The sequence below is a fragment of the Narcine bancroftii genome, chromosome 2, assembly GCF_036971445.1.
Source record: "Narcine bancroftii isolate sNarBan1 chromosome 2, sNarBan1.hap1, whole genome shotgun sequence".
Classification (NCBI taxonomy): Eukaryota; Metazoa; Chordata; class Chondrichthyes; order Torpediniformes; family Narcinidae; genus Narcine; species Narcine bancroftii.
The window spans coordinates 64,636,962-64,662,852 of NC_091470.1; the positions used below are offsets into that span (position 1 = coordinate 64,636,962).

The 25,891-nt window shown below is 39.2% G+C and overlaps 1 protein-coding gene across 12 annotated transcripts in view; it reads right to left on the reverse strand.

The window, feature by feature from the left end:
• Nucleotides 1-25,891, reverse strand: part of daam1a (dishevelled associated activator of morphogenesis 1a) — a 146,065-nt gene that overhangs the window by 44,569 nt on the left and 75,605 nt on the right. For all 12 annotated transcript variants that reach the window (XR_011351326.1, XM_069916879.1, XM_069916873.1 and 9 more), the window contains 13 exons: nt 21,479-21,568; nt 12,888-12,959; nt 11,259-11,353; nt 9,826-10,159; nt 8,159-8,269; nt 7,840-7,943; nt 7,691-7,757; nt 7,485-7,602; nt 5,432-5,570; nt 5,254-5,312; nt 4,484-4,671; nt 3,967-4,287; nt 3,686-3,793 (listed from right to left, as the gene is read on the reverse strand). Coding sequence is in view for 11 of the 12 variants with exons in the window: in XM_069916879.1 (XP_069772980.1) it covers nt 3,686-3,793; nt 3,967-4,287; nt 4,484-4,671; nt 5,254-5,312; nt 5,432-5,570; nt 7,485-7,602; nt 7,691-7,757; nt 7,840-7,943; nt 8,159-8,269; nt 9,826-10,159; nt 11,259-11,353; nt 12,888-12,959; nt 21,479-21,568 (1,806 nt within the window). In the remaining variant the exon portion in view is untranslated. The remainder of the gene's footprint in view (nt 1-3,685; nt 3,794-3,966; nt 4,288-4,483; nt 4,672-5,253; nt 5,313-5,431; nt 5,571-7,484; nt 7,603-7,690; nt 7,758-7,839; nt 7,944-8,158; nt 8,270-9,825; nt 10,160-11,258; nt 11,354-12,887; nt 12,960-21,478; nt 21,569-25,891) is intronic.

Genomic DNA, 25,891 nt, shown 5'->3' on the forward strand with positions numbered 1-25,891 from the left:
AGGAACCCATGGAGGCTGGGGGCCTGCTGGAGACTGCCAGCAGGAGACTCAAGCCGGGCTGCAGACTGCTGGAGACTAGCTCGAAACTGGCTGAAGGAGTACCAGGTATCGGAATCGGGATGCGAAGGGGTGCCAAAAGCACTGAAGGGATCCTGACCGTGTCGGAGGTTTGGATCTGGAGATCGGGTTGCCAATGGTTTGGACTGGACTCTGGGTGGCTGCGGAGACAAATCTACAGACAATTGGTGACTCTGGGGGACTCTTTTTTGCTTCTCTTTCTCTGACTGTAAGAGTTGGATAACATAACATAACAATTTACAGCACGGAAACAGGCCATTAGGCCCTTCTAGTCCGCACCGAACCAAACACCCCTCTCTAGTCCCACCTTCCTGCACAATGCCCATAACCCTCCATCTTCTTCTCATCCATATACCTGTCCAACCTTTTCTTAAATAATACAATGGACTCCGCCGCCACTATTTCTCCCGGAAGCTCATTCCACACGGCTACCACTCTCTGAGTAAAGAAGTTCCCCCTCATGTTACCTCTAAACCTCTGCCCCTTAATTCTTAACTCATGTCCTCTTGTTTTAATCTTTCCTCCTCTTAACGGAAATAGTCTATCCACATCCACTCTGTCTATCCCTTTCATAATCTTAAATACTTCTATCACATCCCCTCTCAACCTTCTACGCTCCAAAGAATAAAGACCTAATCTGTCCAATCTCTCCCTATACTCTAGATGCTTAAACCCAGGTAACATTCTGGTAAACCTTCTCTGCACTCTCTCCACTCTGTTTATATCCTTCCTATAATTAGGCGACCAGAACTGCACACAGAACTCCAAAATAGGCCGCACCAACGTCTTATACAGTCTCAACATCACCTCCCAACTCCTATATTCCATGCAATGATTGATAAAGGCCAGCATACTAAAAGCCTTCTTCACCACCCTATTCACGTGAGTTTCTACCTTCAGGGAACGATGTACCGTTACTCCTAAATCTTTCTGCTCTTCTGTATTCATCAATGCTCTCCCATTTACCACGTATGTCCTGTTCTGATTCTTCTTACCAAAATGAAGCACCTCACACTTATCAGCATTAAATTCCATCTGCCATTTTTCAGCCCACTTTTCTAAGCAGCCCAAATCCCTCTGCAATCCTTGAAAACCTTCTTTATTATCCACTATTCCACCTATCTTAGTATCGCCTGCATATTTACTAATCCAATTTACCACCCCATCATCTAGATCATTAATGTATATAACGAACAACAATGGGCCCAATACAGATCCTTGAGGCACACCACTGGTCACCGGCCTCCAACCTGACAGACAATTATCCACTACCACTCTCTGGCCTCTCCCTTTCAGCCAATGTTCAATCTATTTGACTATCTCAAAATTTATACCTAAAGACTGCACCTTCTTAACTAACCTTCCAAGCAATTTCTGCTGATGGTGAATCGGTCTGCCTTACAGCAGGCAAAAGCAGGTTTGTATAATATGACACTGTTTTAGTACATGACAATGAACTGAATCTTGAGATTTTTGGATAATTGGGCTCTCTTATAGGGAAGGTGGGACCTGTACTGGCAAGACTGGAGGGGGACTAGTTTACAATCATGATACAGGGGTTGGGAAAAAGAACACCAGAGCAAATATTGGAATAATTATGGATAAAGATGCTGTTAAGCCTGTCAAAACAAATAGAGAGACCAAGCATGATGGGAATAATGTTCTGAGTTTTCTCTATTTTAATGCAAGAAAAATTATAGGAAAGGCAGAGAAGTTTAGAGCATGGATCAGCACGTGGAATTATGACATTGTGCTCATTGGTGAGATTTGGTTGGAGAAGGTGCAGGACTCACAACAAGGGTACAATGTTTTCGATGTGATAGAAGGGGAAAGGATGAGAGGGGAGGGAAAATATCATGGCAGTGCTCAAGCAGGATAGATTGGATGGCTCGTCTACTGGGGATATATGGGTGGAACCTCATCGTGCCGGAGATTTGGATTTGGGCTCGTGTTGCCCATGGTTTGAAATGAACTGGTGCCTTGTGCAGCTGCAGTGATTGCAGGAGTGTGCTGGAGGTGAATCCATGAACACTTGCTGAGAGTGAGGGGGAATCTCTTTTGCTTTTTTTTCCCCTCTGACAATGCTAATTATGAATTTTTCTTTACCTAATGGCAATTTAAAAGCAATTTTGTGCAATATAACAATGATTAGTATCTGATATGAACGGAGGAATGAGGAAGACATTGATGGAATTGTATTATAGAGCATCCAATACAATTGGGAATCGGAGGAGCTAATTTGTAGAGAGATGGCAGACAGTTGCAAGAAACACAAGGGTGTGATTGAAAATGTTTTTAACACCCATTCTGTAAAAGGGCTGGATGGGTTACAGTTTGTCAGATGTGCTTAGATAAGTTTCCTTAATCAATATACAGTTTAGAGGAACCAACTAGAGGGAGTACAACACTGGATATCCTGTTGGGGAATAGGATAGGGCAGGTGACTGAAGTGGGTGTAAGGGAACATCTTGCATCTAATGATCGTAGGCTAGGACTTTATTCTCTGGAACATCAGAGAACGAAGGAGATTTGATGGAGGCATACAAAAATATGAGAGGTCTAGATAAGGTAAACGCAAGTAGGTTTTTCTCACTGATGTGGGATGTGACAAGAACTAGAGGACATGGATTAAGGTTAAAAGGGGGAACTTCATTCAGAGATTGATGAGTGTGTGGAACAAGTGGTAGATGTGGGTTTGATTTTGATATTCAAGAGAAATTTGGAAAGGTACATGGATGGGAGGGGTATGGACAGCAATTGTCCAGGTGCAGGTTGATGGGACTAGGCATAATAATTTGACAAGGTCTTGCCAAACTGTAGAGTTCTGTGGTTCTAAGCCCCAGCAACATTTCTGAAATGATTCAAAATTCCTTTATTGACTTGTACTAAAACATGTTTAATACTACATGAAATTTGCTTTAGTCTGCCGTAAGGCAGATAGATTCGCCATCAGCAGAAATTGTTGGGCGCCGCCATAATGTTGACAGCTGACACACAAGCAGCTTTCAAAATAAAAGAAAACAATTTGCTTGAAATTCAAAGAGATTAAAATAGCAAAAAGCTGGAATGGGGAGTAATTTTGGCCTATGGTCACAATGCTTTCTCTCTGCTGGCAGACTTTAAATCTAATCACAGTCGCATTAATACTTAATTGCCTGATCATTTCATGGCTATAATAGTTTGTTCATTTTTCCCCCACAAATACTACAATAACTTCTGCCACATATATCTTTTCACCATTAAACAAAATAAAATCTGACTGATAGCTTTCTCCCCCACCAGTCAGTTTCTTACATTAATTACTTCTTATCAATGCCTCATTATACACAGCCTTTTCAAATGCACCCAATCAAAAAACATTCATTTTAAAAAAAACTTTATTGGATCTTCTCTTTGCCTTGCTGGAGTTTCTCAAGAATAAGTTGCATGTGTGATTTGCTAAATTTTATTTAAAAACAGCAAAACTTTCTGATAAATAGTGATTAACGTGCATCTTTTTTTCACTGTGAAGGTGGTTACCAAAATAATTAAATATCACTGAATTCAAAGGAATTATTCTAATTATACTACTACATACAAATCGTAAAGGAACTTTACATAAAATTACCTGTTGCCTTTGGTATGCAGAGAATGTCTTTTCAATGTCTTCCAAATCAAGTACTTTAAAAACCTTCAAATCATCAATTTCCATCCAGATAGTGTCCACAAGTTTGTTCTTTTATTGAAGCAATTAAAAAAAAGAAATGAGATAACCAGCTCAAAATGCAGATTTGCATTCTACAACCTTTACAATGTACAATCAATTCAAATAAAATATTTTAATTTAAAATACTCAATTTAAAAATAAAGATCTCTTACTGTTGCTTCCATTAGACATATACGACTCACCTCGGGTAACTTGGACCAGTTGAAGGATTTTAAAGCATTTCCTGGTTGTGGAATATTTTTCTTCTTGAGCCCCAGACCCCAAGGGGCTCCTGGAGGAGGTAGTACACCACCTAATGGTGGCAAACCTGGAGGTGGAGGGGGTCCCCCAGGAGGTAGGGGTGGAGGAAGTGGAGGCAATCCACCCAGTGATGATGGAGGAGGAAGATGAGGAGGAGGGACAGAGGGACCCCTTATTGAAGCTAGTGCAAAGGGAGGCAGTGGTCCACCAGGGGCTCCAAGGGGTGAAAGAGGGCTGCCTGGAACTCCAGAAAATCTTGCTCTCTATAATCAAAATAAAATTATGAAGAAAATGTCAAGCAACGAGTTCCAAATACATTGACAAAACTGCAACAAGGAAAATCGACTTTATTAATATATAAATGTTATCATATTTTGATCTCTGTGATTAATGTCATTAAATGAATTCTTTCATACAATTCACAAGCAATAAAACATGTTCAACTAGGTGAGAACTTGCATTGCTTAGATCCTGGATTTGTGCTGCGAGATCAGTTGCCTGTTTCTTCACAGCTTTGTGCTCCTGAGATTCTTTTTCCAGTTTTTCTTTCATTTTATTCAGTGTTTGCATCATCTCCTCCTTTTCCTGCGTCTTAGCCTCACACTCTCTCTCTTTTTTCTCCAGCTTTTGTTGCAGTTCATTGTGCTCTATAAACAGAGATTTAAGGTCAATAAAAAGCAAAGCATTACCTCTTTTTCCAAACAAGTAACTCCTACTATGTTGCAGGTTATTGCCTATTGCGTTTGTTGTTCCTACGATTCAATTTGTTAGCATCCCAAGAATCCCAATCTGAGATGTACTTTTCATGATCTCAATTCACACAACATTTACTGCTATTGGAGGGGTACTGATGGCTTTACAACTGCAAATTCAGTATTAATTTTTAATTTAATTTTAACGACATCGCATGGTAGAAGGTACTTCTGGCCCACAAAGACCAGTGCTATCCAATTAACCTACCAAACCCTGTATGTTTTGGAGCATGGGAGAAAACTACAGCGCCCACAGAAAACCCACACAGGTCATGGGAGAATGAACAAACTTCTTTACAGACAGTACCAGATTCGAGCCCGCTCACTGGCATTGTAATAACACTGCGGTAAGTGCTACATTATCCAAGCCACCCATAGCAGTCAACACAGGAGAGGCCAGATGGGCAAGGAAGGAGCATAATTCAAGACTATTTCACACACACAATACCAGAGCCACAAAAGAAAAATGGATGGCACCTTTTCGCATTTTTTCTGCTTGTTCCTTCCATTGTTTGACTTCATTTTCATTAACCAACCTATTTGTGTTGAAGATCAAATTCAAAGGGGAAAAAAGTGTCAGATGTACTGCATAATCTGAAAGAATCTATTATTATAATGCTGAGAAAAATCACTGCAAGAGAAACGATAAACTTACATTCTTACAACATTCTTCACGTTAAAATTTTCGAGAGGAGTAACATCAGGATCATGACCTTTATCATTCTGTAAAACTATCTGTTGCAATATTCGGTCCAGCAGCAACCAATATTGTACAGTGTTTCCACTTCGCTTATCTGAAGAAAAAGAGGGAAGGATTAAAGAGTTGGAAGAAAGTAATAACAGAATGCAAGAACATGCAAACCATTTAAAATAGAACTCAAATAAAAATTTTCACGTTTGTCACAAAGATGTACTAAAGTGAAATAACCACCTACAACACTGAAGGTTCTGCCTGATTACAACTATTAGATCAACTTAATAGGATTAAAGCAAAATCATTGTACAATTTTAACATTTAAATTAAACCATATCTTTACAAAGGTCAGGCTATAATTACACTGGATAACAATAAGTTTGCTTCCTGAACACTTTTGTGAGCATTTTATGGATCTTGGACAGTTGATCATGAATCACCTTAAAATGTCCCTATCGCGTACCAATTATTTTTTAGATACAACCTATTTTTATGATTACTTTTCATATTTTAAGTATGCTTCAAGCATTATAAAACCATAAAGTACAATGCCCCTGTCACTAGACCCCCTGCAGTTCGCATACAGATCCAACCAGTCTGCAGTCAATGCCATCACCACTACCCTCCATCCAGCCCTCACCCACCTGGAAAACAAGGACTCGTATGTCTGAGTGCTGCTTATTGACTTCAGCTCAGCATTCAACACAATCATACCACAGTACCTGATAAGGTACGGCTCATCTAAACACCTCACTCTGCAATTTGATTCTTGACTTCCTGTCAGGAAGACCTCAGGCAGTCCAGATCGGTAACAGCACTTCCAAGACTATCGCACTGAGCATTGGGGCCCCCAGGGCTGTGTGCTTAGTCCGCTGCTGTTCACTCTGCTGACCCACCACTATGCAGCTAAACACAGCTCGAATCACATCATCGAGTTCACTGATGACATGACTGTGGTGGACCTGATCAGTAAGAATGACAAATCAGTGTACAGAGATGAGGAGCAGTTGCTAACGAACTGGTGCGGAGCCAACAACCTATACCTGAATGTTTTTTTTTATAAAAATGAAATTGTTGTCAACTTCAAGAGGGCCCAGGAGGACAACGCTCTGTAGACCATGGATGGCTCCACCGTGGAGGTCGTCAAGAATATCACGTTCGTTGGAGTGCATGTGGCGGAGAACTTCACATGGTCCCATAACCCAAGCTCTATAGCTTAAAAAAAAGCCCAGCAGCACCTCTACTTCCTGTGAAGCCTGAGGAAAGTTCATCTGTCACCCTCCATCCTCACTACATTCTACAGACAATGCATCAATAGTATCCAGTGCAACTCTATCACCAACTGGTTTGGAAGCTGGACCTCCTGAACTCCCAGAACATTAGGGGATAGGGTACCATGGATTGTTACTGTACAAGTCTTAATGTGTTTAACTTCTATTCCAAGTTATATTTATGTAAATATGCTCTATGGACCTGGAGAAATGCCATCTCATCTTTACCATGCGAGCATGGTATGAACGATAAATAAAGGTGATTGGACTTGAAAATTCTTTTTCAGCATCCGTACTTGGACGTCTTCCTTGCTAATCTTGGTGCAGTCAAGGGCAAACACAGTGACATTGCATCCATAGAAAAGTGGTATCAGGGCAATGGAATCCATCAATGCCTGAATATTGTTGGACACTGGCATGAGAAAATCAGATGCAAACAAAGATATCTTTAGGTCAATTGAACAAATGTAACATGTCAGCAGCATCAGGCTAAATTCAATAGTAGTTCATTTAACGTTTCTCCGACTTCCCACGTGATACAGCGAATCTGAAATTATCTTGAAGTTGTCTATCATAATCCCCCTTTCTTTTTCCTCCAAGAAGCAAAGCTTTGGAAAAAAACAATTGTTGTCCAGTGTTATACGACAGGACCTCAGATCCAGACAAACTCTTCTTCATTTTATTCACTCTTCAATCGGATATTAAATGACATTTGTCTAAACCAAGGTATGGATGGTACTCACATGGCATCTGAAGCCAATGATAAAGAATTGACATAAAGTGCGGGTATGCATCTGTACAGCTGATCTTCTTCTTTACCAGGTCAAATACCTGGGTAGCACTTTTCGTGTCGATGTGCACCTGAATAATTTCAGCCACAAGAGATTAGCATAATATACTTTGTCACACATTCCGCAGTGACAATACCGACAAAAAAACATCTACTTACCACATCAAATCTTTTTGCTAGTTCCATTTCATCCTCATTCCTCAGCATCTCAAAGAAATCTAAATGCCTAACCAAATCACCGAAGTCAGTTCAAAATGCATCGGCACCAAATTGTCAATAAATACCTGAATGACACAAGGGGACCTTACCTATCTAAAGTTGCATTTTCATGTTCACGTAATTTGTCAATTACAGGTTGAATTCCTAACATCAAAAATTCATATCGGAGATGCACTCTAAAATCAAGACTTTCCTAGTGAAATAAAATAAAGACCATTATTCAAGGTGTTCTTTTTCCAGGGTTAAAGATCAAAATATTTTTCACAGTAATGCAGAATAGGCCTGTGGCAAGTCATTCTATGCCAATAAAAGGCACAGTTCGCCCACTTCACATTGCATAGCACAGACATCTATCAACAGAATGAACAAATTTGATCACCACCAATTGAAGGAGAAGAAATGTCCTACCTCTCCTGAGCCTTGACTAAGGACAGCATTAATGAAAGACATGACAGCAGTCTTAAGATTAACTTCATCCTTGTATCTTCCAGTGTTTCTGTCCAAATCATTGATCAAAGTCTAATGGAAAAAATTTTTGTTCTTTGTCGGTCATACAAATTTTATTGTTACAACTCAATTATCCAAACAAGATGTTAAATCAACCTTTTCAAGATTCTCTCAAACAACTAAAGGACAGGTTTTGTAAATTTACATTGTCATATCACAGAAATGACAAGGCAATCAACTTTCAATATTAAAATATTCAAACCAATTCTTTCAATCAAAATGGCGAGATTGCAGAGAGATCTGGATGCTCTACTGCAGGATTTGCAGGCTTGTACGCAGGTACAGCAAAATGAACAGGAAAACTATCACTGAATCAAGAGTAGGAGTAGACTACAGAGCCTGCTCCATGAATTAATAAGATCAGAGCTGATCTGATTGCAAACTCAACTCTGCTTTTCCTTTCTCTGCAATAATCTATTATGCCCTGCTTATCCTGTTTCTATATTCCTCTGCCTTTAAAAAAAACACATCAGGGATTCTTTACCACAAAGGGTAGGAGAAACAGAGCTCCATGTCCAACTTGTCTAAACTCTTCAGAATCTTCTGTACGTTTCTGGTTCCTTTATGGAAGAATGCAAGTGCACTTTAAGAAGTTGTGTTCGGTTTCCCTGCACATGGTTGTCTCATACAGAAAGTCTGGAAAGGTTAGATCTGCATCCACTGGAAGCAAGTTTATCGAAATAAAGGGTCCCAAGAGATCCCTTGATAGTGTGGATATCCAGAGAATATTTCCTCTAAAGATACTAGAACTTAGGATTCACTCTTAAAAATTAAGATGATGAGGCATTTCCCCCCCCCCCCCTGTCAAGAATCATAATTCTTCTGAATTCTCCTCTTCAAAGAGCAGAGGAAGTTAATGGAAGACAGAATCTTGAGAAGCAGTGGATAAATTATTACCAGGAGGTGAGCAGCAAAGGTTAAAACCAGATCAGCTACAATCTTATTGAATGGCAGAGTAAGTCCAAGCTCCTGCTCCTAATTTGTGCAATCATGATTTAAGTTTAAAAACAAAACAGAAACAAAAAGTGAAATCACTTTGCTTCACCTACACGAGAGAGAGAGAGAGAGAGAGAGAGAGAGAGAGAGAGAGAGAGAGAGAGAGAGAGAGAGAGAGAGAGAGAGAGAGAGAGGGAGAGAGAGAGAGAGGGAGAGAGAGAGAGAGAGAGAAAGAAACAAGGACATACCCTCAAAATGGAAGTTATCACTAGGTAAAAACAGAATGCTACCAAACTTTGACCTGTTTTTATTCTACAAAGATAATGCACCAATGCTGCATCTGACTGGCAACGTATTAATAAAATAAACTGAAAATTTGCTGGACAGGGAAAATGTTTTTATTTTATCACCCTCTCAACCTCACTTCAGCAGAGCTTCATTCCCAGATTTTTACATGCATTAACTTTCCGTTGATTGAATAAAGCACACACTTCATTTTGCAGTTCATTTTAGCACATACAGTGTACCTGGAATCGTGTTCATTTTAGCTCGTACACTGTACCTGGAATTGTGTTCATTTTAGCACGTACACTGTACCTGGAATTGTGTTCATTTTAGCACGTACACTGTACCTGGAATCGTGTTCTTTCACTTGCATATTTCTGGTAGTGCAGCATTGCCTCCAGTACCTTCTTGTGGCCGCCTGGCACTAGACACACAGCACCCAAAATTTCCAAAACTGCTACCTTAGTCTTTATATTTTCTGTTGTAAGACTTTGAGCTATTACATTAATACTCTCCACATGAGCCAAAACATGAGCTCTCCCCTGAGAGTTGTTCATTAGTGCTTTAATACAGCCTATTAGAGAAGTATGTATTCGAGATTCTGAAGTTTCATAGTCCATACTTTTCAGAAAGTTGAGAATGCACGTTAACCCATCCAAGTCGATGAATCTGGTAACAAATCTGCCAAATGGAAAAGCATGATAATTCAAAAAGACCAAGAATGTGCACTATTGAGTCTGTATGATTTAAATAAAAACACATACCCTTCTCCTATCAGCTAAATAACAAAACTGTATCTCACATGTTCGGAAATATTCTTAAGAGTTTGTGAGAAGAGTAGGGCTAAGGGAGCAAGTAAAAATCACTCTCAACTTCGGACTGGAAATTTTCAACATAATTTGAGGACGTCATTCACCTATTGTCAGTCTTCACAATGTCCATCAGTGATCTTTATCAAATTACCTTTTAAGATCTTTAAACTGTTTTTTTTGGCTGATCAGTCATACTAATTGAGCAGTCAATATTTAAGAAAAGATGTGCTTACAGAGGGGGGTGTTGATTCCTGGAATGGAAGGTTTGATGTTTGAAGACATGTTTAGCAGGTCTCATTATAGAATAAGAGGTGATCTGACTGAAAAAGATTCTAACAGGATGGATACCAAGAGTGTGTTTTCTCATCGGCAAGGGGAGGATATGGGGTGTAGATCTCGAACCTTGGGATATGCTTTCAGAATAAGGGGGCACACATTTTAGATAAAGATGAGGGGGGGGGGATTTCTTTTCTCAGAGAGTCATGAATCTTTGGAATTCTTTGCTGCAGAGAACTATGGTGGCAGAATTATTGAATGTGTTCAGAGAATGACAGACACTTAAGCTACAAGAAGTCAAGGCATACAAGGAGAGGAGAGTACAGTGATGTTGTGGCCAAGTCAGGACTTGCTAAATGGCAGAACAAGCTCTATGTTGACTGGCCTCCTGTTATCATCTCTTTTCTCCCCCCCCTACACAATTTTAGAATGTCAAGATACATGTTATTCATTGAAAGAGAAAATTCTCAAAATTTTCAATCTACATCGACCTCCAATGCAAAGCAACATCATTTGTTCTTTAACGAACGCTGAATTTTTGATATTTTTTTTCTGTTAATGGATAGCATAGACTTTGAAGTTCTTAAATTGCACAAGAACGAGACAGAAACAGTAGGCCAGCTGACATCCTCTACTCTCCTACTCAGTGCTTTCACATCAGTCACAACAGGACAAGATCAACAATAGTTTGCCTCATTGGTTGTGTTCTGAGCGCAGTCTTCAAACTCTCAATAGTTTTATTCCTTTCTTCCTCATCTTCCTTTTCCAAAGCCAAGAGTGACTTCCTCTGAAAAGAAAACAAAGATCAGCTCACCAATGATTACTTTAACCAATATCAGATACAAAATTTCCAGTGAAACCAAGGATGTTAAGTTCCATATTATGCTCAATTTAATTTTACGATTGTGATTTATTGCCCACTTTTATTGCCAAATTTGATATTTATCTTACATCAGTCTCTGATACACTTTCCCACAGTGAATGGAAGACATACTGAGACACATCCTATTTTCCCCAAAATTTAACATGGATATTAAGAGGCGACAATCACTGCATTCAAAGTAATGGTAACTTGTCTTCAATTAACTCAATTTAAAAAAAAGGCTTTTTGATTGAAATAACCCTTACTATGATATCAAAAGTACATTATCAGCATAATTTTGTTTTTTAATTAATAGATTATATGTGCACTGAGTTGCAAAGAAAAATAAACCAATGTAATTAGATAATCATCAGTTGAAAGTAAAATTCATATTGGACGGCCTTTGCCACTCCCAAAGAACAGGAATACAGGGTCAGTGCAGTGCATGTTTAATGTGCTAATTATTTATTCTAAACAAGGTAGGAACAAGAATAAATATTCAGCCTGTCTTACTTAATAGGCGATAGTTTCAATATACTTCACTTTTTGTTCACTCTTGTTTGAGCATCTGTTGATACTTTTACCCCAAATGGTCACATATTCCACTGGAAATTTCAACCAACCTAATATCATCTCAAAAACATCTCCTCCACCATCTCCATCAGCAACGGAACTCCGTGGGGTACTTAGACCCCACTCTATTCGCTTTACACCTATGACAGTGTGGCTAGGTACAACAACAACAGCTCTATATACAAGTTTACTGATGATGCCATCATAGTGTTGATCCAAAATGGAAGACCCTTCATTTCACCACCATTGAACACCAGATTGAAGGGATGAGGTTGGTGGGGTGAAAGGGTTGGGGGGGGATAAAGCTTATCTGAATGTTGATCACAAAGATGCCCATTGTGCCTTTCCACTTTATTGATGTGAAAGAACGTCTTGCAACTTATGAGCAAGTGCACGTCATCAAATTATGGTATAGAAATTTGTCTCCATGTGCAAATGCCTTGAAATGCTGGTCTTCAGGGAATGGATCAGGAAACTATTTGCAAGATATGGATTCACTTGGGAAAGTATGACTGATTCAGAACCAGATGTGAAAAGAATTACTACAGTTTTGAGGATTATGTTAACTTTGAGGCAAACACTGATTAAAATCATATATTGGACTAAAATCTACACAGTATGGCTTTAACTTCTTTATGAATCACTTTCTGTTGATCAAATAAAAGTGAGAGAAGTCGCTGTTTGGTCATTGATGTTGAAAACAAGTATCAGGCACAGGTGTATTTTTGGATGGATTGTCTTCAGTGATTTTAATTGTGCACTGGTGAATATGGTTAATCAACCATATTCAGTAGTAGCAATTCCAGAGAAATGTTCTCCTCGAGCGTCCAACAAAATGTAATGATGTGTATTTATAAATATAGAGCAAAGTGAAACAAACACTCACAACTGCCATAGAATTCAATTGATCAATGTAAAATTCCGGCCAACTTGTGGCTCCTTTATTTTCTTCTTGCTCCTGTAAAAGACAGATATTTACAAAATATTGGCATAGTGAAGTTAGCTAAACTGTGAGCATGATGACTCCTTTATCAATTGTATTTATGCTATAAATAAATTCAATTATGTTTTCTATGCACAAGCAATGACTAAATGAAAAAATACACACACAATTTTATTCATAAGAACATTCAAAAGGCACTGAACTTAAGATGAACAAATGCACTTCCTAATTCAGGAGAGAGGGAAAACAAAAAACCATGAAAATAACACACATTATCTAATAAGTGGCAAAGACATCATTAAGCAAACCAACAAAGAAGAATGGTACTGACCAGAATAAATCTAAAAGAAAACTGTTTTGGTTGATACAACCAAAGCCTTCTTTCAAAGTGATCAAATTTATAACTTGCAAGAATGTTATAGGTTAAACTAACCCACTCTTGTATTAATTCAAAGACACTGTTCCAGTCATTAGATAATTATAAAGTGCTCTTTGCACCAAGGTTGCCAGAAGAGCTAAAGTCAACCTGTAATATGCATTTCTGGCTCCTCATGTAAAAGCCCAACTAATGTATTGAATGCAGACTCAAAGACTGAGACATTCATAAAATACATCTCAAGTTCATCCCCACATACATCTCTCAATGACTTCGTCACCAGACATTTCTCAATGACATTTAAGATTTTCTTTTAAAAATTGCTTAATTTATAACTTAACAATTAATTCTGGAGATTTGCCCATGATTTGCATTTAGTAGTTTAATGTTTCTCGTAGGTCAGAAAGATAGATTTATTCTAAAGTGATTACTTTCTCTTGATGTGATGTCGTAAAGTTCTATTTGTTTATTTAGCTACTGAAAGACTGAACAGGTAATACTGGTTACAAAACTTCAAAATGTTGCTTGATTGTGGGAAGCTGCAAAATAGAACAAAAAAGTTAAAGCAAATAAAAGGTGACTGCAGTTCACAATGGATCATTCTGAACTTTGTATCAACCAGAAAAGTTCTGAGGTTTTTGGATAGGATAAATTCACTGTCCATCAGATTTTATTATCTCTAATAATTATATCTTTATGCTTCAATGAGCTGATAATTGTAAATAAATATTTTCAATTACTTTAGCTTGGATAAATTCTGGTCTTAGATATACTCAATATTCTGTAGAATTCCTTGCCAATCCACAACTGCACATCTAAATACCGTTCCAACTTCATCTTCAAGTACTGGGCTGGGTATCAATACAGGAAAAAGACAGAAAGTCAAGTGGGATGGTGCCAAGGTAAAAATCTCTCTCAACATCAAATGGACAATGGAGATGGCCATTGACTTCACCAGAGGGGTAGGGTCCACACCACCTGACCACATTAGTGGCAATGAAATGGAAAGAGCAGGTAGCTTCAAGTTCTTAGGAATAAATGTCCCCAATGACCTGAACTGCAGCAAACATGTTGGCATGATGGTCAAAAATCCACTCCAATGCATCTACTTTCTCACAAGACTAATATTCAGCATATTTCCCCCTTGTCCCTCAACAACTTCTGTACACCACAAAAATATACTTGTTGGATTTATAACTGCATGGTAAGATAGCTGCAAATCAGAAGAAGTGAGAGAAGGTTGTGAATGCAACTCCAAACTTCCCCTGCAAAGACTGCATCTGTCTCACGCAGCAAGGAAAGGCAGCCAGCAGAACCTATTACAACCCAAACAATCTTTTTTTTCCCCTCCTCCTATCAGGGAGGAAGTTCAAGAATGTGAAAGCATGCACCAACAGGTTTAAAGATTGTTTCTTCCACTCAGCCATCAAGCTCCTGAATGAACTCCATGACAGTGCCATCTTGCTACCCTTGCTTAGTGCTTTCTTTTCATTGCAACCTTATAGCCTGTAAATTGTGTTCTTTACATGACTCTTTGAATGTTAAAGATAACTTGTCAGACAGAAGAACCTTTCTCACTAAACTAAGTATTTTGTGTTGAGTTTGATTTTCTTCCACTTGTGAAATACGATGTGAGATCTGCTAGTCACAATTAACAAATATATACAACATTTTATTATATTACATGAAGAAATATTGCAACAATAAAATTGCTGAAGAAGCTGCAAATCAGAAAGGTTGATATTTACTTTCCATTTAGCCAACATAACCTATTTCTGAAACATTTTATATTTATTTACATTGAAACATTTAAGGGTGCAGCATGTTACAATTGTTAAGAAACAAGTTTCTAATGTGCGCTTTAGTATCACCTCAAATAGTAGTGGTTTCTTCTTTGGCTTGGCTTCGCGGACGAAGATTTATGGAGGGGGTAAAAAGTCCACGTCAGCTGCAGGCTCGTTTGTGGCTGACAAGTCCGATGCGGGACAGGCAGGCACGGTTGCAGCGGTTGCAGGGGAAAATTGGTTGGTTGGGGTTGGGTGTTGGGTTTTTCCTCCTTTGCCTTTTGTCAGTGAGGTGGGCTCTGCGGTCTTCTTCAAAGGAGGTTGCTGCCCGCCAAACTGTGAGGCGCCAAGATGCACGGTTTGAGGCGTTATCAGCCCACTGGCGGTGGTCAATGTGGCAGGCACCAAGAGATTTCTTTAGGCAGTCCTTGTACCTTTTCTTTGGTGCACCTCTGTCACGGTGGCCAGTGGAGAGCTCGCCATATAACACGATCTTGGGAAGGCGATGGTCCTCCATTCTGGAGACGTGACCCATCCAACGCAGCTGGATCTTCAGCAGCGTGGACTCGATGCTGTCGACCTCTGTCATCTCGAGTACTTCGACGTTAGGGATGTAAGCGCTCCAATGGATGTTGAGGATGGAGCGGAGACAACGCTGGTGGAAGCGTTCTAGGAGCCGTAGGTGGTGCCGGTAGAGGACCCAGGAGTGTGGGTATGACAACGGCTCTGTATACGCTTATCTTTGTGAGGTTTTTCAGTTGGTTGTTTTTCCAGACTCTTTTGTGTAGTCTTCCAAAGGCGCTATTTGCCTTGGCGAGTCTGTTGTCTATCTCATTGTCGATCCTTGCATCTGATGAAATGGTGCAGCCGAGATAGGTAAATTGGTTGACCGTTTTGAGTTTTGTGTGCCCGATGGAGATGTGGGGGGGCTGGTAATCATGGTGGGGAGCTGGCTGATGGAGGACCTCAGTTTTCTTCAGGCTGACTTCCAGGCCAAACATTTTGGCAGTTTCCGCAAAGCAGGACGTCAAGCGCTGAAGAGCTGGCTCTGAATGGGCAACTAAAGCGGCATCGTCTGCAAAGAGTAGTTCACGGACAAGTTTCTCTTGTGTCTTGGTGTGAGCTTGCAGGTGCCTCAGATTGAAGAGACTGCCATCCGTGCGGTACCGGATGTAAACAGCGTCTTCATTGTTGGGTTCTTTCATGGCTTGGTTCAGCATCATGCTGAAGAAGATTGAAAAGAGGGTTGGTGCGAGAACACAGCCTTGCTTCACGCCATTGTTAATGGAGAAGGGTTCAGAGAGCTCATTGCTGTATCTGACCCGACCTTGTTGGTTTTCGTGCAGTTGGATAATCATGTTGAGGTTTACTTACTATATAATTGGCACATCCTCACACTGTCTCGTTCTTGTTATGCTGGACTGAGGATGTGTTACTTTAATTTTAGTTTCATAGTTTAGAAAGGACCATGAGGATTTTGTAGAATATTCCCACAGTCCAACAAATGCCTCCACATATTTACCAGATTTTTCAATAGATACTTAGCTAATTAATTATTCATGCTACACATCTCCACCTTAAACACCCCCCCCCCTCCCCTTCCACACACACACATCTCAACCTTAAACACAAGTCCTCTAGTACATGATATTTTTACTTTGGGGAAAGAGATTATGCCAATCCACAATATCAAAGCCTCTCATAACTTTATAAACTTCAGTCAAGACTTCCTCCAGCTTCCAAGACTCCAAAGAAAATAACCCAAGTTTGTCCAACCTCTCCCCATACCTCATACCCTTCCATCCAGGTAACAAGATAATATTCTGTACCCCTTCTAAAAAGCCTTCACATCCTTCCTGGGGCCACCAGGATTGCATGCAGGTGCAGCCTAACCAGTTTTGTATATCTGCAACATGACTTGCTTATTTTAATACTCAATACCAGACCAATGAAAGCAACCATATCATACACCTTCTTTACTGATATGGCCACTTTCAAGAGGATAAGGACCTGACCCCAGATCCCTCACACATCAACACCTTTAAGAGCCCTGCCATTAACTGAATATTTTTCTCTTTACCTCTCAAAGTGCAACACTTTACAATTGTCTGAATTAAACTCCAGCTGCTATTTCTCTGCCCATATCCATTATTGTATATTCTTGTGTAATAATCATATTTTGGGGACCAATTTTTTGGGTCAAATTTGGGGAAGGTGGTCAACTTTTACGCAGATACTACTTTTGACCATGGTAAGTACCTGCGTCATCCAAGACATCAGGAGCCCGGATAGCCAGGTCCGGGTGCTAAGTCCGCGTTTAGGGCATCGGGAGTTTAGATGGGTAGACGACCTAGGCGAGGATCCGTGGTCCAGGCGTCGGGAGCTCAGAAGGGAGGGCGGCCAAGGCAAGGGTTTACGGTCAGGGCTTCGGAAGCTCAGATGAGTGGGCAGCCGAGATGAAGTTCTGCATTCGGGATGTTGGATGCTCGGACAGGCGGGCAGCCGAGGCAAGGGTTTGTGGTCAGGGCTTCAGATGCTCTGTGGGAAGATGGTTTGGGCCAAAAATAAGGGGGGGGGGAGGGGGAGTTGACCTTTACAATGGGATATATGGAAAATACAAAATTTTTGAGCCCAAAAAGGGGTTGAATTTTACATGGAATCAACAATTACAGGAGTACATATGGTACTGATCTACATCCTGTTGTATTCTTTTGATAATTGTCTACACTGCCCACAACTCCACCAATCTTTCTGTCAGAGGTTTTGGATATTATACAGTAAATACAGACTTGAAAGGGAGTACAAAAACCAGGAGGCCAGTTAATCAAAAAGGGGCAAGGGGAAGATCATCTTGTAAGCCAGATACCAAACTACTGGGATTTTTAAATAGCTTTTGGAGGTTATTCTGAGAGCTTCTATTATAATGTTTACATAATTGTCAAGTTTCACAGCAGGTGTAATCTGGAAGCCTGCAATGTAAAATAAACTTCTGATTATAATGCAGGTTTTCTTTAAATACAGAAATCTCTGGAGTCACAGTAAATTTTAGAAATTACTGAAGGTTCTGAGTAAAATCATGAGAATTTCCATGAAAAGATTAAGTCAATCTTCCCCAAAATATTGTGTTTTGTTTCATTTTAATTTTCTAGTTTGAGATAGATGGCATTACATTATACAAAAATAAGGTGAGGAATGGTTTAAAATATTACTTGGAATACATCAAAAACACCATGGAGCCCCACAAATGATAGCTCAAAGGAAGAAAAAAATTGATTGAAATAAACATGAATTAATTAAAAATATCTCTTCAAAAACACTTGCCTTGTCAAGCTTGCTCGGGTAATCATTAAAGAAAAAGAAACATCATTTTTTCACCACACACTCCACAAACTGGGTTACTAAAACCATTTTTTAGTATTTTCTTTTAAACAGTATTAAATTAAAATGTATATTATTCAAATATCACAGGTCCCCAAAATCAAATCTAGACAAATTGCTTGAAACAATACATAGTATCTGTAATATCTCTGACTAGTTAATTGAGAAGGAACTTAGTTTCAGAATTTGTTAGAAATACAGGTACAATACCCCTTATCAGAATACCCAAAATCCGAAAAGATCCAAAATCAGAAACGTTTTTCGTCTGTGGTCCCATAAGGTAAAAGAAATCCCGATCGGAGAATGGGAAGTAGCAGATGTAAGTAGTGCATTATTGAGTGCATATTTTTCAATATATGTCTACCTCAGTTAATTTGTGCATATGTAAATATTTGTATTGTAATGTGAATGTATGCATCTTTAAGTCTGAGTAAATGAATCCATTTTTTAAATGGTGTTCCTTAAAATCCAAAACACCTCTGGTCCCATACATTTCAGATAAGGGCACTCAACTTGTAATGGCAAAAATAATGCAAGGGTGGGCTCTGAACCTCTTCTGCTATTCAATAACATTATGTTTGACCTAATCTTAGCATTAACTCCTTTCTATATCCTGACTCTCAAATGCCCTAAAATTCAAAAAAATCTGCCTTCCCCAGTTTTCAATAAATACCTCATAGAATTACAGGTACAGAATGACCCCATTAATATTGTTGGGCAACCCCAACAATTAGAGGCCAAGGGCTGACAAAAAAATTGCAGGAGAAACTCAATAGGTCAGATGGGGAAAAATGGTTAGTCAACGTTTCGGATCTGAACTCTTTATCAAGAACAGAGTGAGGGGGCTGAATTTACAGAAATACCCAGTAAATGGGGAAAGAATAAATCTTAGGGAGGAAAAGGGAAAAAAGTACACGAGTGGGTAAAGAGATGGAAACAGTAGAATCAGATGGAGTTGAGTTTTACCTAATATTAGAAAAGTCAGTGCTCATTCTGTTAAGTTTAAGACTATCCAGGAACATTATGATGTGTTGTTCCTCAACTTTGTTTAGCCTCACCCTGACAATGGATGAGGCTGAGGACAGATACGTCATTGGTTAGGGGAAGTTAAAATTGTTTGCTACTAATTTAGATAAAAATGCAAAGCTGGAGAAACTCAACAAGTCAAATAGCGTCCTTTATAATACATAATTGATGTTTCGGGCTTGAGCCCTTTATCAAGGTAGACCTTACTATATATAAAGGACACTGCTTGACCTGCTGGGTTTCTCCAGCATTGTGTTTTGTCTGCAGATTTGTTTGTTTTACTTTTGCTACTAGTTTAGAACCAGAGACTACCAAAGTAGTCACCCAATCTTCACTTGCATTGCAAGGCCAATGTGCAAAGCCACACCAGGTATACTGAATGCAATCGATTAGATTGGACGACGTGTATGTGAAGTTCTGCCTTCCTGGAAGGGACGTTTGTGATGCCTCACCTGGAAGGTCAAGCTCTAGAGTGCCCAGCAACAGAATCCTCTGCCACCTTTTTAAAATCATCAAATCATACCCACTTCAGGAGGTACTCAGCTCAATTGATCCTGTTAATGGGATCAACTAATTGCGGTGTTACCGAACACGGCATCAAAAGTTTGAAATTCTATTTACACATGATTGTAAACCCGTATTTAGAGTTGCCCAACTGGTGGCTTCTTCAAAACCACGCTCATCTGCAAAAATTAATTTCCATGAGATTCACCCAGCGAGAAACAATAATTCATCATCCCAGACACACAACAAAGCAGATGATTTTTTTAAACTTTATCTAGGAACAAGAAATGAAAAATATGTAGTTAATCTTTAACTGAACTGATGTGAGCAGACTTATATAACATTTAAAAAAAGCCTTGTTTGTACAAAATTGAATTGGTCAACTCTCAAAATCCTTTTTTCCCCCCCATGACTGGGGAAAAATTTGGCAAAATTACTTTGTTTTTTTTTTAATGGGAATTTGGAAATTAGTAAAGATAATGAGTCAAAACTACTGTATTTGAATATACCAGCAAGAAATGATTATGTGATTTCCACCTGTTTAACCCAAACCAAAAGCAATGTGCTGGGAGAGCAATGGTGTTTATATGTAAATCATGGTGCAAAGCATCCATTAAAGGCCTTAAAAAGTGTTACCCACAAAGAGAGAAACCAAATAAAAATGTCAATGAGCAGGTCAAAACAAATCACTATCATTCCATGTTTATGCAAGTAAATCTTCAAGAAGCTGAAAATACACAACTCATTTCATCACATGGCACTTGATACAATTTGATTAAAGCATGAACCCAAGACTTTTTTCATAAATTTTTTTTAGAGATACAGTATGGTAACAGGCCCTTCTGGCCCACGAGCCCATGTGTCGAAGTACACCAATTAACTTACAAACCCACCTATTTGGAGGGTGGAAGGAAACCGGAGCACCCAGAGGAAACCCACGCAGACACAGGCAGAACATGCTAACTCCTGGCAGACAGCGTCGGATTCAAACTTGGGTTGATGGCGCAGTAATAGCTGGGTGCTAACTGCATCTCTAACTTCTTTCTTCAATTACATAAATAATGTAAACTTCAGTGATTTTATTTTTTTTATATTCCTTCCTTCACTACCTCCTCAAATAAAATTGCTATCATTTTTCCAATTATTCTTTCTCCCATTCCTGACAGTTAAAAGATTGCTTTCAACTTATCTGCTGGGTTTGTCACTGCATGAACATTAGTTAAGAGTAAAGGAAATGTGCAGTTTCACAGAGCATGTTGAGTGCCCAACTGGTGAATTTTGATATTATTTGGAGCTGTAAATAAGGTGAATTATTGAAATATCAATATGTATTAGGGAAGAACAAGGGAAATTTTAAACATCTAAAACAAGGGAAAACACAAAAGTAATGGTAAATAATAACAACATTTAAATTCTAGTTCTGCACTTTAAAAAAAATGAAATGCGAGCTTAAATAGCTTTCTTACCTTTTTTTTACTGCAGTATATCTGCCATTTCTTTTCTGTAGGAAGTGCAAACATGGCTTCCCTGTGTTTATCAGTCAGGTCCAGTTCATCCTAGAAGAGGAAGTATGAGGTTATGAAATTGGAAAATAAAACAATGTTCTTGTCTTGTCGTTTATTATAATTACCAATAAATTAATGATATTAATGGTCAATACAGCTATTCCCCAACATATGTCTGAGTTCCATTCTGACTGACCAGTCGCATCTCGAAATGGATGCAAGTCAGAAGTATGTTTGCATGGCATGTAGTCCCCATGCTATCAGTCCCCACTGCCCTGCGCTCTCCCGACAGCCCGCTATCAGTCTCCATACTGATCCCACTGCCCCACCCTCTCCCGCCAGCCCGCTATCAGTCCCCACATAGATTCTACTATCTGGCGCTCTCCCAACAGCCCAATATCAGTTCCCACACTGATCCTACTGGCCCATGCTCTCCCAACAGTCCACTGTACTGGTACACCATTCTTTTATCCTGAGAACTGAGAGAGATGCTGTAATGTACACAATGCTAAGATATCGTCTGACGGTCACTATTGTATGCACACAGCCGTTAGCATTGGTGGGTGTACATAATTTTTATATTTACATTTATTTTCTTCTTTTTTTAAATTTACACATTTTTTTTCCGATCGCATGTACGGATGGTCCTAACTCAGGGTGAGGCTGTATTTATAAACTGAAATCTGACAGTTGTTGACTATTAACAGTATAGCATCTTGAACCTCAGTTAGAAGCTGCCAAAGTGACTGAAAATTCATTGCCTACCCTGCTCAAAATTGCCTCAGAAACTCAAATAGTAAAAATTATTGTACACTGCAAATCCTGTCACTCAGACTCCAAGAATCAGACATTAGATTAGTTCAACTACTGAAAGTGAGGATACACCGTTGCACTGAGAGAGGAAAATAAATCACGACTGTATTTGGGGGGGGGAACTGATGATTGCTATTGAGACAATTGTATAAACACTAACTCTGCATGCAGAAGTTTAATCTGATATGGAACTGAAGCTATTCAAATAGAATCAAATGTTGCAATAATTTTAACACAAAGATTATTGCCCAAGAACAGAATGTAGTGTTCCACCTGTCATCCACCAATGTTTTATATTGGCTCCACTTAACATGTCAATGCCTAAAAAATCCACAAAATATTCCCAAAGGGATTATGCACATGGTGCTATTATCAAAGCAATTTGACCTGAGGTGAGCAGATAACCAGACTGCATCCACTGTTCCTACAAAAATAGAGAAGTTCACTGGAACTGGTGGAGATAATTAAATTACAACAGAAACTTTAAGCTTTGGGAGAAGACAAGTGAAAACAATTGGTGCTTAAACCCACATTTTTCAGAGATTTGCTGGTTTAAGTGACTAAAGTTTCCCCCCCAGTTCCATAAATGTATGCAATTCAGGTGACCAATGTGGAATGTGGAAATGTGGAATAGAAACCAGATTTTTTGGAGAGGGGATAGAATGAGAAAGAAGGGGCCAATGCAACAAATCGCAAATGAATAAATAAAAATATAAATGAATGCTCACAAATAAGGGTATTAGAACACAACTTCGGATAATGATACATTAATACATTAATTCACAAACGATGTAATTTATTTTGGATCTCTTCACAAAACAATTGTTTGTTTGACTTGAATTGTTGTTTCCCGCCATTCTTACCCAGACTAATGAAGTTAACAATTCAGATAAAGGTCAACAAACCTAAAACACTGAATCTATTTCTCTCTCCACAGATTCTGTACAATCTGTCAAGTGTATCTGATGTTTTCTGTTTCGTTATCCATGCCAAGGTGTCATAGCAAATGATAATGCCCAAATTTAAAGGACAACATGATCATAAAATCTAATTTTTCCAGAAGATTTTGAGACTACCATAACTAAATTATTAAAGCAACTTTGAAGCCAATTCATAATAAAGCCCACTGAAACATCATACACATCCGGAAAGATGAATATGCATAATTTATTTCCAAGGCTATCAGCCACGTCAACTATCTGCGTGTTAATTTGGTTCCTTGCAAATAATCAGGCTATCACACTTCAAATATAAACAGAGTCGTTTTACAATAATATTTACCACTGTATCAAAAATCCATTTTCTTTTGACTCAGAGCCAAAGTTTACAGTGCTTTGTCAGTACCTGGCAAAAATCATTACAGCATTATTTAACAGTGCTGTGCCCACTATGAATGCTTCCAACCTGGTATGGGGGGTCCAATCTGCCTGGGAATTAGGGAGGTAGTATCAAAGCCGATCAGTTTCGAATCAGCTCAACTGTGAATGGGCGACCAGGTATGGCTGGTCCCAGTAGTAACGTGCTGATGAAATTCTTACATGTGAGGGAGGTTCTTAAGAGGCAGGGATTGGAAAGAGCAAAAAAGTGAGATCACAGCAGAGAACACTATTAACTAGCATGTGGTAAGTGCAGAACGAGAACAACAGGAATTTGACAGAATGATTACAAACAGTCCACATGCTGTTCATCAAATCGAAAATTCGTGGTGTGGAGTAAAAAAAATCCTCAATTGGTTGGGAGGCAAGATACCATTTTTATGCATGTGTTTCATTGCTGGTGCAACTTTCCCATGCTCGTATGTGTTTTATTCCTACCACTTTCCCCATGCTCGTTATAGATTGTGCACACATGTGCATGTTATCCCTGTTACCATTTTCCCAGGCCCATCTTTTGTAAATAAAATCATTAACCACAAAATTGCATTGAGTCCTTGCTTTTGAGACCTATTGAATATGTTTTCTCACTCACAACACCCATACGCCACACCATGTCCCCCCTCCCCCTGCAACCAACCCAGAGAGTGAGAGGCTGGAGTGAGGTGTGGGTAATCTCCTTGTAGAATAAAGCATTTACTGCCTCTCAAAATGTAGTACATTACTCAAGATGTCACCGCTGGAGGTTGGGTTCCCCTTAGCTCTGTGATACCGGGTTGGTAATGTGAAAGGGCGCATGGAACCGGTTTTTCTTGATCCAGAGTGAATGGCCCTATTGGTATTTCAAAAATGATTGTTCACATGCCAACTTTAGCTAGTTGCTCTACTGATAAGTGATCATGGTTATAATGCAACTAGCAATGCCTTACTGTTTGATTAGACTTGCCCGCCACAGGGGGCTGACACACAGAGTATGTGCGATCTGAAATGGAGACTTGCAGCCTCATGGCATGTCTCATGGGGCTGTTTACAACAACTTTAAAGTAAATAACCTTTTTCTTCATCCATGTGTTCTCTAAGAACTCACACATACAAATACAAGATGAAACAGTTGCCAATGTGAAAAGGCGTATAGTCTTAAAACTCCCCTCATTATACTAATCATGGACTGCTGCAATAGCATAAAAAAACTATCTGCACCATTGCAAATAATTTTTACACGCATACATGCACACACACATATATATATATATACACACACATATATATATATACACACACTACACACACACACACATATATATACACACACACATACATATATATACACACACACATACATATATATATACACACACACATACATATATATATATATACACACACACACACACACACACACACACATATATATACACACACACACACACACTATACACACACACATATACACACATATAAATGGAGGCCCAATGCCTTCTAAATGCAACAGGGATACATATTTATAAATGATGTCATGTTCTGCAAATCAAATAAAAGTACCAATTAGCCTGCAAAGATCACCAAGTGATAGCAATTAATCTCTGCCATAATATTAAATTTTAAATTTAGACATGCATGGTAACAGGCCATTTTGGCCCACGAGTCTCTGCCACCAAATTTACGCACCATTAGCCTACACCCCCGGAACATTTTGAACAGTGGGAGGAAACCTACATCCCCGGAAAAAACCCACACAGACACAAAGAGAATGTACAAATTCCTTACAGGCAACGCAGGACTTGAACCCTAGTCTTGTCCCGATTGCTGGTGCTGTGTAAAGGGGTTGTGCTAACTGATGTGCCAACCATGCTGCCCTCAATTTAACCTCAGGATTTTAAGTAGTCCAGCTGGTAATACAACTAAATAATGTGGAATTTATTCTATGATGTCAAAGGACTCGAGTGGATTCTAACATAGTACAAAGCTTCAATATGAAGTAGAAATATATACAAACCCTGTCAATGCCCTTTATCCTGCACCATTAATTGAACGCATTTGTGTTCTGAGCAAACAACAGAAAACGGGAGGAACTCTTCAAGTAAGGCAATATCCAAGGAGAGAAGGGTTTTGAGCCCTATGGCCCACTGAACTCAACCTACTGTCAAGCATCCACTTAGACTGATCTTGTTTATTCTTTTTATGTCCC